At 39.4% G+C, this 19,413-nt stretch overlaps 1 protein-coding gene across 1 annotated transcript in view; it reads left to right on the top strand.

Annotated features, from left to right (window-relative positions):
* The window catches only part of LOC149995298 (uncharacterized), a 55,408-nt gene that overhangs the window by 13,735 nt on the left and 22,260 nt on the right, over nt 1-19,413 (top strand). The window contains 1 exon segment of the mRNA XM_090259173.1: nt 12,415-14,221. Coding sequence (XP_090115299.1) covers nt 12,415-14,221 — 1,807 coding nt within the window.

Consider the following 19,413-nt stretch of genomic DNA (forward strand, 5'->3'; position numbering starts at 1 on the left):
TTATGATTTTGTATAGTAACTTGACTGTTTTGTCTTTTGTAAAATGGTTTTCACTGGTCATTTTCAAAAGACTACATAAAACCACTTATACTCTTTACAATTTAATTTATCCTGTTAACATCTTCACTGCATCCAAGATTCTACCTTTTGACTCTCTACCACATAACCCTTTGTTATTCTTGATGTCACAATTTACATTTTTTTATATTATGTATCTTATAAGGTACAGAATGATGGCTTCATTATTTTTATTAGATTTAATTTTAAATCTTTATGATAGCTGTGTAATATGCGTTCCACCAATCTGGTGCTACTGTATAGTAAATTTGATTTTATTCTCACTCACTAGTGAGAATTATACTTCCCCATCTATTCATGTTCCTATTTAGTACTCTTTCATTTGATCTTGTAGAAGTTTTTTTTGCATTTCTAAAAATTCAGGTCGAGTGACCATGAAGTTCTTTAGTGTTTGTTTGTCTGGGACAGTATTTCTTTCTGAAGAACAGGATTTCCAGATAAAATATTAATGGTTTTCATTTAGTGTTCTAAATATAATATTTTCATAATCTCCTAGTCTGCAAGTGTTCTTCAGAGGAATCTGCTGATACCCTTATTGAGGCATGCCCCTGTGTGCAAGGAGTTTCTACTTCTTTGTGTTTTCACAGCTCTCTTTGACTTTGATTTTTGACACTTTTGTTTTTCTTTCTCGGTGAAGTCCAGCTTGCTTTGAACCTGTACAGGAAACTGTGAGTAGGCATGCACTTGATTATTCACCGCTCCTCTTCCGATTTGAGAAGTCAGTCCTCAGCTCACTGTTTTAAAATAAATGTTCTACCTATCTGGTTCCTAGACTCGTTTTTTCTGTCTCTGCCCCTGACACACCACACACACACACACACACACACTCACACACCAGTGATTCCCATAATGGAAAGATCAGGAACCCTTATCATGTTGCCTTATTGAACTTGCCACATTTTAACTTTTTAAAAAAGATTTTATATATTTATTTTTAGAGAAAAGGAAAGGGAGGGAGAAAACATCAATGTGTGGTTGCCTCTCATGCACCCCAAACAGCGGAACTGGCCTGCAACTAAGGCATGTGCCCTGACTGGGAATCAAACCAGCGACCCTTTGGTTGGGAGGCCGGCACTCAATTCACTGAGCCACAACAGTCAGGGCCATATTTAAATTTTTTATTTCCTTTTTTTGTTTTTCTCCACCTCGATGCTTTCAAATGACATGTTCTTTCCATGACTTCTTTTAATAATTTTTATTGCAGTTTTCATTTCTTCCATGTAATTTGACAACTGCGCCATTTTTATTTTTATTATGTATTTCTTTTTCTGTATATCTGATATTCTCCTGTTGTTCCTGTGTCGGTATCTCCTTACATTTGGTTCCATTTGTATTCTCTTGTGGGTCATGGATGTTTTTGAAAGTAAATATTTGGGAATCCTTATCAGGTTTCCATAGGATTTCATTTCTTTGGTATCGATTACGGGAAAATTTTTATGCTCTCTTGATAGTGGCCTTATTTGTAGCACTTATTTTAACTATAAGGATGTCTAAGCATTTGAGGAAGTGGAAACTCCTTTCAATTTTATGGCTAGAGAAATAATTCATCACATCTTGATGTGTGGTTGGCTCAGTTGCGGTTCTGTTTGAATCTTGAGACAAGTCCCAGCGGCCTACTCTACTTGATGCTACGTGAGATGAGGTCAGAATGACAAAATATGTGCAAGTCCCATCTGCTTTCTCAGAATTTCTTTTCATTGATAGGTGTTTTGGAGTCTTTGGTTGCAAATACTGCTGGGCACAACCTGATATTTTGTGTTTTTTCAGGTCTAGACTGTCGACAAAGAGATTTGTTTTGGATTTTATGCCAAGAAACTCTATAGGGCCCTCTGATGAGTAAACTGTGGGAGCTTCACAGATTTTGCAGGGGCTTCTGTGGTTCTTAAAAAAGAAAATTTTCCGTGTCTGTCACAGAACAGTTTAGTAAAGTCAACTAGCACGATCACAGTGGTTCACAGAGGTAACTTGAACTCTTGTTTTGATCCTAACCATCTTCAAACGGGTTTGGTAACACACACCCCAGTCATGCTTTCTAAGAGGTTCTTTGTTCTTTTCTCTTTTCTGCTTTGTTGTTGTTGTTGATTATTAATTGCTTTTGGAGACATAAGGTTAAGGGAGAGGCGATAAAATCAATTTTTTTTTTTTTTAGTTTAATATTGTATTTTTTTCCATTTTGACAATTTTTTTTTGTAATGATCATCTTTATTTTATTTATTTTTTTAATGTGTTTTATTGATTATAATATTACATTTGTGCCAATTTCCCTTCCCTCTGCTCCCCTCCACCCGGTGGCCCCCCTCCCTCCAGTTGTCCCCCCCTTTTAGATCATGTCCATTAGTTGTGCATACAGTTCTTCTCAACCTCTCTCTGTCTATTCCATTCCCTCCTACCATGATCCTTAATTCCTATATCATCTCCCTCCCTCTCCCCATTCCCCCTCCCTGTTGACCTCCCCCCAATATGTTCCCCGTACCTATAGTTCTTTTTCCACTCTCGTTGCCTGTTTAGTTTGCCTTTGTTTCATTTCCCTAGCTTCTGTTGTTTCTTGTGATGCAGTTTTCATTTTAGATTTCATTGTCTTGATCCTCCTTTTTCTAAACCAGCCCCTTTAACATCTCATATAACAGTGGTTTGGATCTAATGAACTCTTTCAGTTTTATTTTGTCCTGGAAACACTTTCTCTGTCCTTCTATTCTGAATGACAAGTTCGCTGGATAGAGTATTCGTGGTTGTAGGTTTTGGATTTTCATTACTTTGAATATTTCTTGCCAGTCCCTTCTTGCCTGCAGGGTCTCCCTTGAGAAGTCAGCTGATAGTCTCATTGGGACCCCTTTGTACATAATTCTTTTCTTCTCTCTTGCTGCTTTTAAGATTCTCTCTTTATCTTTAATTTTTGACATTTTGATTATAATATGTCTTGGAGTGGTTCTCCCTGGGTCCAGTTTTTTTGGAACTCTCTGTGCTTCCTGGACCTGTAAGTCTATTTCCTTCCCCAAGTCTGGGAAGTTCTCCTTTATTATATTTTCACTCAATTTTTCAAGTTCTAGTTCATCTTCCTCACTCTCTGGCAAACCAACGATTCTTATGTTGGGCTTTTTATAGCTGTCCTAGAGGTTTCTGATCCTCTCTCATCGTTGCTTCCCATTTCCTCTCCCTGCATTGGTTGACTTCTTGTTCCTTCTCCATATTCCAGTTTGTTGAAATGAACTCTGGATTTTTTTTCCTCACCATCTGTCTCGTATGTGGTTTTGTTCCTTTCGTTATGAGTGTTTTTCGCTTCCTTCTCATCTTTTTCCAGATGTTTTGTGAATTCTGTAAGCCACCTGATAACAATGGCCCAGAACTGAGCATCTGACAGGTTTTTTATCTTTTCATCTGTCAGGTTCTCTATCTGCTGCCTGGTGAGCTGTGTCACCGGGATCTCTATAGTTGTCTGCCTCATTTTGACAGATGCGTTTTGTTTTCTTGGGCCGGCTGTAGGGGGCAATGCCTGTGTAGTCGTCACAGTCCAGCGACCGGAGCCTGTCCGCGACCTATTTCGCAGCCCTGTGGCGCTTTCTTTGGGGGCGGGGGTCCAAGATGGATTCACACAGTTATTCAGCTAGGAGACCGGGATCGGTCCTCCCACCCCCCTGGGCCTCACTGTTCAAGGTGATGTGGTGGCTGCTTTCCCCAGCGTTGGGGTCGCGAGCTGCCGGGGGTTCAACTGCAGCCGGGGTTGTTCTCCCCGCCGCTGTCCCAGGTGCGACCGTAAACAGCTCCGCCCCCTTTCGCTTTTACCTGCCCAAAGGGCGCCGCTGGTTTATAACTTCATATGTTGGGCTTCCGTGTAGTTTTACTTTCTGGAATTTCTAGTTATCCTTTGTTTTGAAGTAGTTGTATTCCTCTCTAGTTGTAGAGGGAGACCTAGCGTGTCCGTCTAAGCCGCCATCTTGGCCGGAAGTCCGCCTATAGAACAGTCTTGATATAAGTTTGTATTTACTGGTAAATGAATTTACGTGACATTTTCGGAATGGAATCTACGGCATCTTCAAGCCATATATGTATACGTTCTGCAAGTGTTTATCTCCCATCCTGAGTTTGCCTTCTTTTTTTCCTTTTCTTAATACATTTTTCAATTTCTATTTTTAGATAGAAAGGAAGGAAAGGAAAATAGACAGAACCGCCAATATGCGAAAGAACATTGATCCTTTACTTATCTCTCCAGCCCCAACCAGAGTCTGAAACAGGAACCCAGTCAAGTGCCCTGATCCAACAGGCCACCTGTAGGATTACAGGGTGACTTACACCAACTGAGCCACACTGGGCAGGGCTGCATTTTCTTTCACTTGTTCTTCTGTAGAGAAGCCTTTTCATTTGTTGTAGGTTCAACTGCTTCTATATGCTCTTTGCATTGTAGTTATTGTCATATTTAGAAGCTTATTTCAAAAACTAATTTTCAGCCCTAAGTAGTAAGTGGGTGTTGTGTTTTCCTGGAAACCAGAATGTCATCTGGTTGGATTCCCAGTCTTGGAACAGGCTTGGGTTGCTAGCTGGGTCCCCACTTGGAGGTGTGGGACAGGCAACAAATTGATGCTTTTCTTGCACATCAATGAATCTCTCCCTCTGTCTCCCTCTCTTCCTCTTCATGGAAAATAATGAATAAAATCTTTTACAAAATTATGATGTAGATGAAAATGAAATAAAAATCTCTAAAGCATCTATTCTAGGTTGTCTTTAAAGTATTTTAAGTTTTAAGACTGACATTTAATTTTTCATACGGTTTGAACTAATTTTAATTAGTGATTTTCAATTTTGTGGTTTACATGTAATTATCTATTTTTCCTAGCAGCATTAGATAGGAAAATCATTTTTTTCTTAAGCCCAGAAGTTTTAGTCAAAGATTAGTTGAATATCAGTGCCTGTGTTTATTATTTGTTGTGGTGTGCTTTTATATTGCTCTGTGTTTCTTTATTGATTTTAATAACACACTGGTTCTTTGGCTTTGCAACAGATTCAAGTCAGGAAGTCAGATGCTAACAAAATTTGTTCTTGCTCAAGATTGCTTTTGCTATCAAGGTATTTTGAGGCTCTGTACACCACAGGATTCTTTTTTGATTTGTGTTAAAATACCATTGGAATTTCCAAAATTGCATTTCTCTGTAGGTTGATTTGGGTACTATAGATACTTTATCTTTATTAAATTTAAAAATTTAAATTTAAGTTTGAATTTGAACACTAGCTGTCTTTCAGGCATTTGCCTTTACATCGTTTTTTTTTAAGCACTGTATTGTCCTGTTCAATATTCAGGTTTTCATCTTTTTCAGTTTAATTTATTGATATGTATTTTATTGTTTTTGATGCTATTGTAATGTTTACTATCTTCTTAATTTCTTTATTTTCTTCTTACTCCTGACCTTAGGTTATGTACATTGATTTTATAGACAGAGTAAGGGGGAGAGGGAGCAAATCACGTTATGTGACAGAGAAACATCGATGGGTTACCTCCTACATGTGCACCAACCTGGGACCTAACAAGCAACCTATTTGGGTTCTCTGACCTGGAACATAGAAACTGAGCCACCTGGCCATGACTCTTCATTTGTTTATCAAAGAATTAATGATTAGTATGTAGAAATGGAACTCAGATTTGTAATTTGAATTTTGTGTCCAGTCACTTTTCTCCATTTATTTATGTATTTCTTTATTTTTTGTTTTTGTTTAATCATATTTTATTGATAATGCTGGTACACTTTTCTGACTTTTTTTCCCCCCTTTGGTCCCCTCCACCCACATGTCACTTTCCTCCAGTGTCCCACCTTCTTAGTTCATGTTCATGGGACATACCTATATTCTTTGGCTTCTACCTTTCATGTGTATGTGTGTGTGTGTATATACACACACACACACACACACACACACATACATATACATACATACATATATATATATATATATATATATATATATATATATATATATTTCTTTTTAGAGAGAGAGTGGAAAGGAGAAAGAAACATCAATGTGTGGTTGCCTCATGTGCCCCCAACTTGGGACCTGGCGTAGATCCTGGTCATGTGCCCTGACTGGGAATCGAACCAGTGACACTTGGTTTGCAGGCTGACACTCAATCCACTGAGCCACAGCAGCCAGGGCGTTTCCTGTATATTCTTAACATCCCTCTGTTTATTTTGTATGTACCAATTATACTTCTTAAACTCTGCACCACTTCCCCTTTTCTACCCTTTTCTATGGCATCTGATAACTCTCCCAATGATTCTCATACCTACGATTTTGTTCCTTTTCTAGTTTTTTTCTTAGGGTCTTGTGTTTGTGTTCTTGTTTTAGATTCTGTTGATAGTTTTGAGTTTGATCTCATATTACTGTTAACAGTATTGAGCCTCTTCTTTTTCTTAAATAAGTCTCTTAAACATTTTGTATAATAATGGCTTGGTGATGATGAAATCCTTTAGCTTTACCTTGACTGAGAAATACTTTATCTGCCTTTCCATTCTAAATGATTGTTTTCTGGATGGAGTAATGTTGGTTGGGGATCCTTGGTTTTTATCACTTTCAATACTTGTTGCCAGTCCCCTTTTGCCTGCTGAGTGTCTTGAGAAATCAGCTAATGTTTTTTCTTTTTTTAAAGATTTTATTTATTTATTTTTAAAGAGAGGAGAAGGAAGGGAGAAAAAGAGGGAGAGATACATCAATGTGTGGTTGACGCCTGCGAGTCCTCAACTGGGGACCTAGCGTGCAACCCAGTGATATGCCCTGACTGGGACTTGAATTGGCGACCCTTTGGTTCACAGGGTGGCATTTAATCCACTCATCCACACCAGCCAGGGCTGATGGTCTTAGAAGAGTAGGTAATTCTCTTTTTTTCTCTTGCTACTTTTAAGATTCTCTCTTTATCTTTAACCTTTGGGATAGTAATTATACTGTGCCTTGGTGTGTTCCTCCTTGGATCTAGCTTCTTTGGGGTTCTCTGTGCCTATTGAATTTTTATGTCTGTTTTGTTTACTAAGTTAAGAAATTTTCCTTTATTGTTTTTTCACATAAGTTTTCAATGTCTTGCCCTTTCTCTTCTTCTTTTGCCACCCCTATGATTCATAATTTGACATGTTTAAAGTTGTCCCAGAACCTCCTTCTTCTTGTTTATTTAATTTTTGTTTTTGGATTCTGTACTGGTTGAGTGCTTTATTTCTTCATGAGGTTTCAAATTTTTGTTTTGAACCCAAGCTTCATTCCCTTCTCTCTTTGTTTCTTGTGTATTTCCTTCATTTCACTAAGTAGCCTTCATTTCTTCTCGTATGCATTTATCGTAGTTACTCTTGCCTCTCAAGACTGAGAGCATCGTTACGACCAGTGTTTTGTACTCTCGCTGTTAGGTTGCCTATCTCCTCATTGCTTAGTTCTCCCACTAGAACCTTGAATGCTCCCTCTTTTGGGCCATACTTCTCTGTCTTCTCTACTTGACAGCCTTCCTCTTTTTCCCTGTTTGTCTTAGGTATTGCTGTTGCACCAGTTATGTTGTAAGTGGCAGAGCATTAGCTTTTCGTCAGTGTGGGGTGAGCTGTTTCATCATGTTGTGGTGCTGTATGTCTGGGATGGATCTCAGAGAGAACAATGGCACTTGATCTTGCATCTCATTTAAATTGGTGCACCTCTAGCTGTTGCCATGGTTGTGTTTCTGAGAGTGGATGGGTTTGCACACATTCTAGGAATGTCAGGGCCTCTACACAAATGGACTATGCTGAGAGAGTGAGAGATTCTCCCTCCACTTCAAACTCCACTGATTTTCAGAGAGTCAGAAGCAATGAGGCTTATTGTCCCGGCAGTGGAGTCATGAGCTGCACAGACCCATCTGGTGCTGAGATCTCTCCCCAGGTATCTCTCCAGATGCTTTTAATGTATTACTGCTCTTTCCGCTCGTCTGCCACAGCACTGCCTTGCTGTAAATGCTTCTGCCGCACTGCGTCCTCTTTGTCCCTCCTGTCTGTCAGGATGAGTATTACTTCCTTATGTCTTTGTTTGTTGGGCATCCATGCAGCTCCATTTTCTTGTAGTTTTTGTGGTTTATACCTTTGAGGTTGTTGTGATCTTATTGTTGTGGAGGATGGTAAAGCGTGTGGACCTAAGCCTCTGTCTTGGCGGGAAGTTCTGTTTATTTGTAAAAATTTTTATTTATTGATTTCAGAGAAGAATGGAGCCTGACGCACAGGGAAAGGAAAAACATATTTCCATGGTTCCAACCATATCTGCATTCATAGCCGAATGCGTGTTTCCTCATGGGGTATTTTTCTACAATCTAGGTGTATTGGAACCTGGCCAGGGCTTTGAATTCTTTTTAATTTCAGGAGATTACTGTGGGTATTTGACAGTTTTTTCTTGTAGGGTCATGTCATGTGCCAGTAACTGTCATGATGATGCATTGTGGTTTGTGGTGTTGGCTGCAGTGTCATGTCTCAAATGGTTCTTTCTATTATTTGAGTCCTTTGTTTTAGTCTAACTAGAGGTTTTTCAATTACATGTATCTTCCAAAAAATTGCTTTTAGATATTTTCTTTTTTTGTCTTCTCTATTTCCTTTAATTTCTTCTTTTCCTTTGCTAGGTTTGAGTTTACTTTCTTGTTGTTTTTAAAGTTTTCTGAGTTGTAATGATTGGTTATTTATTTCAGATATTTTCTTTTATTTTTTTAATGTAGACATCACTATAAAATTTCCTCTTAAAATTGCACTTTATACATAAGCTGTGGTAGATTATGTTTCTATATACTATGCCCCTAGATATTTTTTAGACATTTATTTACTTTTGATGATATTTTATAGTGATTTGACTGTTTTGTCCTTTGTAAAATTAATTTTGCTGCTGATTTTAAAGAATTCATAAAACCTCTCATTCTCTTTACACTTTATTTTATACTGGTAAGACCTTTACTGCATCCAAGTATTCTACCTTTGACGCTTTACCTTTATCCCTTTTTTTTTTTTTTTTTTTTTGATGTCACAATTCACAAGATTTATATAGTGTATCTAATAGAATACAGAATGGTCGCTTCATTATTTTTACTAGATTTAAATTTAAACCTTCATGATATCTGAGTAATAGGCATTCCACCAATCCGATGCCACTGTATAGTGAATTAGATTTTATTCTCACTTTTTCTAGTGAGAATTATACTTCCCCATCTATTTGCGTGTCTATTTAGTACTGTTTCATTTGATCTTGAAGAAGTTTTTTTGCCATTCCTAATAAGTCAGGTTGAGTGGCAATGAAGTTCTTTAGTGTTTGTTTCCCTGGGAAAGTATTTCTTTCTGAAAAACTATTTCTGGATAAAATATTAATTGTTTTCATTTATTGTTCTAAATATAATATTTTCATAATCTCCTAGTCTGCGAGTGTTCTTCAGAGGAATTTGCTGATACCCTTATTGAGACATGCCCCTGTGTGCAAGGAGTTTCTACTTCTTTGTGTTTTCACAGCTCTCTGTGCCTTTGATTTTTGACACTTTCGTTTTTCTTCATCGGTGAAGTCCAGTTTGCTTTGAACCTGTACAGGAACTTGTGAGTAGGCATGCACTTGATTATTCAGAGCTTTTTTTCAGATTTGGGCAGTCAGTCTTCAGCTCAGTGTTTTAAAAAAAAAAGTTCTACCTATCTGGCTCCTTGCCTGCCTTTTCTTTGTGTCTGCCCCTCACACACACACACACACAAACACAGCAGTGATTCCCATAATGCAAAGAGCAGGTACCCTTGTCATCTTACTTTTTCTACCTTGCCATATTTTCAATTTTTAAAAAAGATTTTATTTATTTATTTTTAGAGAGGAGGGAAGGGAGTGAGAAAGGGTGGCAGAGAAACATTAATCTGTGGTTGCCTCACGCGCCCCCAACCGGGGATGTGGCCGGCAACCCATGCATGTGCCCTGATTGGGAATCAAACCAGCGACCCTTTGGTTTGCAGGCCAGCACTCACTCCACTGAGCCATAAAAGCCAGGGCCACATATTATAAAATTTTTATTTTTATTGTTTTTCTCTCCACCTTGATGCTTTTAAATAACATGATTTTCCATGATTTACTATAACAATTGTTATTACAGTTTTTATTCTTTCCATTTAATTTGACAATTGCACTATATCTCTTTTATTATATGTATATTGTTGTGTATATTTGATATTCTCCTATTGTTCCTGTGTCAGTTTCTCCTTTACGTTGGGTCCATTTGTATTCTCTGGTGGCTCATGGGTGTTTTTGAAAGTAAATATTTTGTTCCTTATCTAGTTTCCATAGAATTTCATTTCTTTGGTATCGATTATTGGAAAATTCTTATGCTCTCTTGGTAGTGGCCTTATATATCGCGTTTATTTTAACTATGTAACGATCTCTTAACATTAGAGGATGCGGAAACTCCTTTCAATTTTATGACCAGAGAAAAAATTCATCACATCTGGGTGTGTGATTTGCTCAGTTGCTGTTGTGTTTCAGTCTTAAGACGTGTCCCAGCAGCCTACTCTTCTTAATGCTACATGAGTTGAGGTGAGAATGACAAAATCTGTAGAATTCCAATCTGCTTCCACAGAATTTCTTTTTACTGATACTTGGATGTTTCAGAGTCTTTGGTGGCAAATGTTGCTGGGGACAACTTGATTTTTTGTGTTTTTCCAGGTCTAGGCTGTCAACAAAGAGATTTCTTTTGGATTTCATGCCAAGAAACTATAGGGCCCTCTGATGGGTAAACTGTGGGAGCTTCACAGATGTTGCAGAGGCTCCTGTGATTCTTAAAAAGGAAAATTTTCAGTGTTTATCACAAAACAGTTGAGTAAAGTCAACTACCATGAACACTGTGGTAACTCAGACCCTTGTTTTTGATCCTAACCGTCTTCAAAAGGGTTTGGTAACCCACACCCCAGTCATACTTTCTATGAGGTTCTTTGTTCTTTGCTCTTTTGCTGCTTTGTTGTTGTTGTTGATTATTAATTACTTTTAGAGACACCAGGTAAACGGGGAGGCGAGAAAATGAATTTCTTCTTCCAGTTATTTATGCATTCATGGGTTGCTTCTTCTATGTGTCTTGACTGTGGATCGAACCCACAACCTTGGTGTATGAAGTCGACCTTCTCACCAACTGAGCCACCATGCCAGGTCTGACTTTCTATTTGTTTTAACTGAATTTTTATTCTCCTTCCCTGTGGAGGATTTAGTCTGTCGATAGCTGTCTACCTGTACTGGAAGAAGAGAAAATTGTCATACTTCTTATTTGAGCATGTTGCTGAAGTCACTCACAAAGATGTTTTCCTGTGGTATCTTTTCTCTTCATTGCCCTATCATAGTCCTGGCCATCCATGTCTGCATTTTTTCTCTTTGAAGTTATATGGCCTATATTCCGTGTAACAACTCCACTGGAATTTAAGGGAAGAATCACTTGTGATTCTGCAGAGTAACATGACTCCATCCACGCCAGACTGGACCTAGATCTACTCTTGCCTCATAAAGGGCTGTAGTTTTCATGCTTAGGCTTTGTTGAAGTCATAGCTAGGAATCTATTTTGTTCATAAGTATTTTATCGCCATTTCCTGTTCGTCACCCCATTCCTCTCATTCTTGTTTTTTGTTGAGAGTTTGTCAGTTACTTTTAAGTTTTCATTTTCACTGCCATTCCGAGCCCACATATCATCTTCACTTCTATAAGCTTTGTGCCGCAACTATTTCTCTTACAGTTATTTTTTTCTTCCTTATAAAATTTGTCTATGCTTGCAGATTCTTGGTGTGCGCTGTCACCATTGTATTGACCTTGAATATTATAGGCTTTGGTACAACGGAGGTTGACAAACTTGAGTTAATAGAGAGGATTCTTACACAGCCTCACATCACCAGTGGGAAAGGTCCTACAGGAAGCCTTTTGAGGAAGAACAATGAGTAGTCCCTGACTATCCTCTCTGTGTTTCATTCCATGCTTCTTTCTGTTACTTGGTTAGGTCACCAACACTGAGTTACTTTTGTGGCTATTAAAGTATAACACCTATTTCTTCACTGTGCTACTGAACTACGAATGGTTTCATAGATTCATGGCAAGGTGTGAATGCTGGCCATTTGTGATGAGGATATTTCTTTTTTTATAATTTTTGTGATGATGTTACTTATTTATATTTAGAGAAAGGGCATGGTAGGAAAAAGGGAGGGAGAGACACATTAATTCATGGTTGCCTTGTAACTGAGGACCTGGCCAGCAATCTAGGTATTTGTCTTGACTGGGAATTGGACCACTGCCCATTGGTTTGCAACCGGCACTCAATCCGCTCAACCAAAGCAGTCAGGGTGACTATATTTCTTCTAAAAACAAGATATACTTCTCAAGTTTTTCCTTTCTTTCGGGTTGTTGCTGTGGAGCAGAGGATGTGGAAGCACTGATTGAACAGGATGTTTCTGTAAGAGTGCCCGAGGCATTAAATCGCAAGGCAGCTTTGTCTCCCCATAAGAGCCACCCCTGCGAGAGTTGTGTGGCAGTTTGGAGAGACATTTTTCACTTCATAGAAGAGCAGGAAAAGGAACACATTCAGAAACTGTTGACATGTGGGGCATGTGGAAAACAATATTATTTCAGTACAAAGTGTCGTGAGCACCGAGACCTTCAGGACAGAGAAAAGACTTTCATGGGAGCGGTGGACAGCATGTCACTTGCCAAGGATTGCAATTATAAAGTGTCCCAGAAGCCTCTTACCTGTAGGGAGGTTGGACCGGACATCCTTTCAGAGTCAGTACATCCCCCACAAGAGCCCACTCACAGCAGAGAGAGGCCAAAGAGCAACTTGATGCCTGGAGTGACTACTCAAAGAAAAAAGTATTTCACCCTGAGTGACTGTAAAAAAGCTGTTCGCTGCAAGCATACATATGTTCAGAACAAGGGGGTTTCTACCAGAAGACCATATTTTGTGTGCCGTGATTGTGGAAATTATTTTACCAGAATTTCTAATTCTTATCCAAAGACAATTCACACTGGACCAAGTCTCTATCATTGCAGTGAATGTGGGAAATCTTATCGCAGTAGTACCGGCCTTCGTTATCATCAGAGATTTCACACAGGTGAAAGACCTTATAAATGCAGTGAATGTGGGAAATCTTTTACCTGGAAGCAGGGCCTTGATGACCATTGTCGAGTTCATACTGGCGAAAGGTCTTACACGTGCAGTGAATGTGGGAAATCTTTCATGCGAAAGGAAGCTCTAAAAGGCCATCAGAGAGTTCACCCAGGTGAAAGGCGTTATGAGTGCAGTGAATGTGGGAAGTCTTTTACGACCAACGGCTACCTTCAGATACATAAAAGAGTTCACACTGGGGAAAGGCCTTATAAGTGCAGTGAATGTGGGAAATCTTTTACCACCAATGCCTACCTTCATGTACATCAAACAGTTCACATGGGGGAAAGGTCTTATGAGTGTAGTGAATGTGGGAAATCTTTTACCTGGAAGCATGCCCTTCATAACCATCAGCGAGTTCACACTGGTGAAAGGCCTTATAAATGCAATGAATGTGGGAAATCTTTTACCTGGAAGCAGGGCCTTGATGCCCATTGTCGAATTCATACTGGAGAAAGGCCTTACGAGTGCAGTGAATGTGGGAAATCTTTTACATATAAGGATACCCTTCATAAACATCAGCAAGTTCACACAGGTGAAAGGCCTTTTAAATGCAATGAATGTGGGAAATGTTTTACCTGGAAGCGGGGTCCTGATGCCCATTGGCTTGTTCATACTGGGGAAAAGTCTTATGCGTGCAGTGAATGTGGGAAATCTTTTACCTGGAAGCAGGGCCTTGATTCCCATTGGCGAGTTCATACTCGTGAAAGGTCTTATGCGTGCAGTATATGCGGGAAATCTTTCGTGCGAAAGCAAGCTCTAAAAGGCCATCAGAGAGTTCACACAGGTGAAAGACCTTATAAGTGCAGCGAATGTGGGAAATCATTTATCTGGAATTCGGATCTTTATCGCCATCACAGAGTTCATACTGGGGAAAGGCCTTATGAGTGCACCATATGTGGGAAATCTTTTAGTATCAGACAGAACCTTCATAAACATCAGAGTGTTCATACTGGGTAAAGGCCTTATGAGTGCAGCGAATGTAGGAAATTTTTCGTCCATAGCGGTGGCCTTCAGTATCATCAGAGTGTTCACAGAAGGCAAAGGCCTTAGGGTTGCAAGGAATGTGGGAAATCTTATACTATCACTGGCCTTGGTTATGAGGAGAAATTTCACATAGGAGAAGGCGTTATGAGTGCAGTTAATGTTGGAAATGTTTTATCCACAATTCTAACCTACCTTCACATGGACGGAAGGTCTTTAGTGTTTAGGAAATGTACAGGGCTCATTTTGTTCATTTATTTAACAATACTATACGTAATTCTTTGAAGGATTGTTTTTCTGAATCAAGTTCCATCCAGCCAGAAACTGCACTAGGAGGTTTCACATAATAAATTTTTATACCAGTTTTATGTTTCCATGTTGCACGATTTTTAGATATTCAGGTCTTTTCCAGATCCACATCATTGCATTTGTCTGTCCCTGAAGGTATTTCACCTGCACCACCTATAGTGTTCCCAGAGATTGCTTGAGTCAGCAGTAACATGTGCTCCCAGAAGGTGACTGTCCCCTGATTTGGTGGAGAAAATTAGGAAGAGACTAAATTTTTAGGTCTTGAAACATTCTCATTAGTTGTAGAATTGACCTGACTCCGGGTTGGCCCAGAGAACGTCATCTGAGTTCAACTGTCAGCCTGCAGAAAAACCGCCTTTCTCAGTGACAGGCTGTTTTTATATATCGGATAATTTTCAGTGTCCAAATGACGAATGCAGGAATTGTAGGGCTAATCTCCCTTTGGTTTGTACAGTAATGGAGGTGTTTTTCCTAACTTTTCTTTCATGTTAGGTGCTGTATTCACGGTGTGGGTTAGTACATAAACAGTTTTGGACCCTAGAAGGGTAAAGACATGAATAACTTTTATGTGTGTATCAGTGTCTCTGTTTCATGGGGATAATGTGGTGCATAAATGAACTCAATTGTTTTTCCCAAATTTGCATTCCTGCTCCTATCCACCTAGTAAAGATGGTGGGCTCTCTAGTTCTCAGGAGAAGTCTCAATGCTGTGAATTTCAGCAGACACTCAAATTAGTCCAAGGAGAGAATAGCTATAACAATCTCAAGTGCACCTGGGAATAGCATGAATTTTCTTCTGTATTTAAAAACGGAGGCTAATACTATTGGAGGGAACCTCTGGCTCTGTTCATGCAGCATGCCGTGTGCCATAATGTCTGCAATTGCATGAGTGATTGTCACCAGTTGTATCATCATAAGGGTGAGAGTAAAGTGTGACTGTAACAGAAACACTGGCATATTAGTTGCTGGAGGTGACTGCAGCCAACTAGAGGGCATTTGCCCCTTCTGAGCATGAATCCAGAAATGTTTCTGAGAAATAGTGCAGGATCGATGTGTACACAAATCACAGGATCCACAGGAATATTTATCTTCTGTTGATTCACTCATTCTCCTTGAATATAATGAAAAGGGTTTAAGTGTGTGCGCAGGTAACTGATTTGGTTACAGTATTGTCTTCTCATATGCCAAGGCTCTGATTTCAATATCCTGTCAGGGCACATATATGGAGCAACAGATGAATGCACACATAACTGGAACAAGAAATCCAAACGTCCCTCTCTGTCTCTCTGTCTTTCTCTTATTGTCTTTCTCTAAAATCGATATAATTTTCTTAAACGTGTAAATTTCTATGGTCTCTCATATGTTCATGTCAGAGCTACTGATGCCCTAGTAGAATAAAAACTAAGGTGTATCTGTAGTTGAGGGATGTTGCTATTTTGACCCATCAGCAGTTATGTTACTTTGAGCTGTTTTTTCTTAAAACGTTTCCTTTCTTTATATTTATAGAGAGGGGGGGCGAGAGAAACATCAGTCTGTGTGTAACATACATTGATACGTTGCCACTCACATGGACCCATTAGAGCCATTCTCAGGCATATGCCCTTACTGGTAATCATACCCCCATCCTATTAGTTCATAGACCGGCGCTCATTCTACTGAACCACAGCAGCCAGTGCAGTTTCACTGAGCTTTATGTCGGCTGTGTTTGCTGTCTCTGAGGCAAAGTCTCATCCTGAGTGTATGAAATTTGGAATGAATATACAGTTGCTAAACCTATTTTGAAAATGAGTTGGACATAATAATTTTCAAAACCTACTCTTTTTAAAAATTTAATTAGTAGACATTTTTAGTATAATATTTGGTCAGCCTTCCCCTGTACATGACAGTGAAACCATGACCATTGTCATAATATTGGCCGTTACAGGGAATTTACTTCATAGGCATTTGAATCTCAGCCCTGCACAGATCAGTTGGTAAACGTGATTGATACTCCATTGTAGTAAATAACTGGGAGTAACGGTGTTTTTTCTGCTTACATTTACGTTGCATATATAATTGGCGCTTTATTAATGATGTATTACTGGCTTATCAGTTTTTGCTGAGAAATAGTATTTCCTTTGAACATATCACTGAATTTATTCAAAATGATTATTTCTAGTTTTTGACTTTGAAGCTGGTGAAAATATTTGTTCATAATTCTTCATGTGCGAAGTCTGAATGTAAAGTAGGTAAATGTATAAGTTACACATATTAGCAATCTGTGATCTAAACTATACCATTTTTAATTCTCCGGCAGTCTATAACATGTTCAGTTTATCCACATTTTTAAAATGTTTTTAGTTTATTGATTTTCAGAGAGGGAGAGAAACATCAATGTGTGGTTGCCTCTTCTGTATCCCCAACCAGGAACCCGGTCCACAACCCCGGCACATGCCCTGACCAAGACTGAACCAGTGACCCTTGGTACTCAGGCCAGTGACAATCCACTGAGCCACACCAACAAGGGCTATGCAAATCTGTTATATTTCACTTTTTCTTTAAGGTACTGCTACGTCACTGTTGTTTCATGGCATTGTTTTACAGATTGATGGTGAACTTTTTCTCAGATGTGTGTTTGCTATGTGTGTATCTTTGCTCAATGTCTGATCCTGTGTTCTATTTCATCTGATAGGAGTTTTGGCAGTTTTTTATAACAAACTGACAGAACTAATTTTAATGCATGTTACAATGTCACTACATTTTAGCTTTTTTCCCTTTATTAAATAAATGGTATTTTGTTATTGGAGTGATGTTTTAATAGTCTGTACTCTCTTTAAGCTTTATACATTTCATTTTTAACGTCTGGTATTAACATCCTTCATCAGTTTAAAATACCCTGTTTTTCACAATACAACAAGCTCTGTTTTGTATTTTCTTTCCTTTTTCTGGTCTGCTATCAAGGGGGTACGTGGCTTTGAACAGGTTTGTTAAGGAGAGCAGATGGCAACAGAATGGGGAGGGTGGCTTCAACTCTGAAAGCTCAGAGCAGAGATAATAGGAGGACAGTGCTCAGGCACCCTGGGTCTGAACTTAAAAAGTATAGGGACTCACAGTGAAATTGTTACAGGACATAGACCTGCCTGGAGTATGTTTATTTGGGCCGAGGACAGTGAAACACAGGAAGGATTTTGGGTAGAGAAAGTAACGAGTTAGCCTAGACAGTGATCTGTTTTGGCTCCCTACAGAATTTACAGGAAAGGAGTGAGTCAACCAGGACTGTAGTTTCGTCATACGGAGGTCAGAAAACGGGACCTTGGAGACGGGATTAGGGGGTAACTCGGGTTGAACTGCTGCTGCTCACTGCACCCCTGGCTGCAAGTCGTCTGGGGACCCTTTGAGTTTAGGAGGAATTAAAAGGTTCCAGAAACAACCTCTAGCGCTGCTGTGAAAGGTTCACTGGGTCGTGTATGGTGTGGGGACTATGGAGGCTCATCTTAAGCTGCTGTTTTTACTGATACAATTACTGTGATTGTCCCCCTAATTCCCTAAAACGTCAAAGCACTCACACTCTCTGTCACTGAGTCCTCCCAGATAATCCCCTTTTATTGCATTTAAAAATTTTTATTCATTTTCCGAAGAAGGGAAGGGAAGGAGAAAGACAGAAATATTGATGTGAGGGAGAAACATTGATTGGTCGCAACTTTAGGCACGCCGAGTACGGAATAAATCCACAAGACAGGCATGTGCCCTGATCAGGAATGTATCCACAGATCTTTCCCTTTGTATGATGACCAATCACTGATCACAAACATCACACAGGTAACCTCCTTTTAGATGGAGCTATAGTTTGTCATTCTGTTGATCTCAGTTCAGACTTTGACCCACCCCAGGTCTTGGTAATTTCTTCTCGGTCTCTGCACCTCCATCATGTTGGGTGTCAGGCGCTGATTCCACTTAGTCTGGTGAATTTCATGCCTTACTTTGACTTTGCGACTGTTGTTCCTGTGTGGCACTGATATTCTCCCTGAAGTGGATGGGCCAGCTGGATGTGAATGGGGGAACTTCACATTTGGAAGTGATGCTGGAATTCTAAAGGATACCATTCTCCATATCAAGTGCTCACCTCTTTTTCGTGCAATAAGCTCACGACACAGAATATTCTTTCTCTACATCCCTACTGGGTGTATGAGACAATTAAACTCACAAGTGTACTTTGCAGGCAGGACCATATTTTGGAACCAGGTCCTCATTCATAGTCTCCTGTTTCTGCATGTCAAACCTTTGGACTGAAACAGTTCTTCTAAACACAAACTCTCCCTACAGAGCTCAGCGTCCTGGGTCACACGTGAGAGACCATTTACTCCAGATTCCAGTTAGCATAGAGATAGAAGCACAGTTCTTAGGACACAAACTTTTTAAAAAATTAAATGGAGGTCATTTTACAGAGAAAATAACCATGGTCATAGCTGAGGTTTCTAAGCACAGACTAGATATTCAGCAAGTAGCACCATTGAAACTCCACACATTGAATTCTAACATCAGCATTATTCTGTAGCTTAGACATTCCTTACAAGGCTGTTTATGTCGCTGTTTGTATTTTTTTTTTTTTTTTTTTCTGGTTGATGGTTGCTCTTTATTTGAGTTGTAATTTTTTTTTTCAGATTTAATGTGTTTTATTGATTAAAATATTACATTTGTGCCAATTTCCCTTCCCTCTGCTCCCCTCCACCCGGTGGCCCCCCTCCCTCCAGTTGTCCCCCCCTTTTAGATTATGTCCATTGGTTGTGCATACAGTTCCTCCCAACCTCTCTCCGTCTATTCCATTCCCTCCTACCTTGATCCCCAATTCCTATATCATCTCCCTCCCTTTCCCCATTTCCCCTCCCTGTTGACCTCCCCCCAATATGTTTCCCGTACCCACAGTTCCTTTTCCACTCTCGTTGCCTATTT

This window comes from Furipterus horrens, unplaced genomic scaffold (assembly GCF_987537825.1).
Source record: "Furipterus horrens unplaced genomic scaffold, mFurHor1.1.pri manual_scaffold_13, whole genome shotgun sequence".
NCBI lineage: Eukaryota > Metazoa > Chordata > Mammalia > Chiroptera > Furipteridae > Furipterus > Furipterus horrens.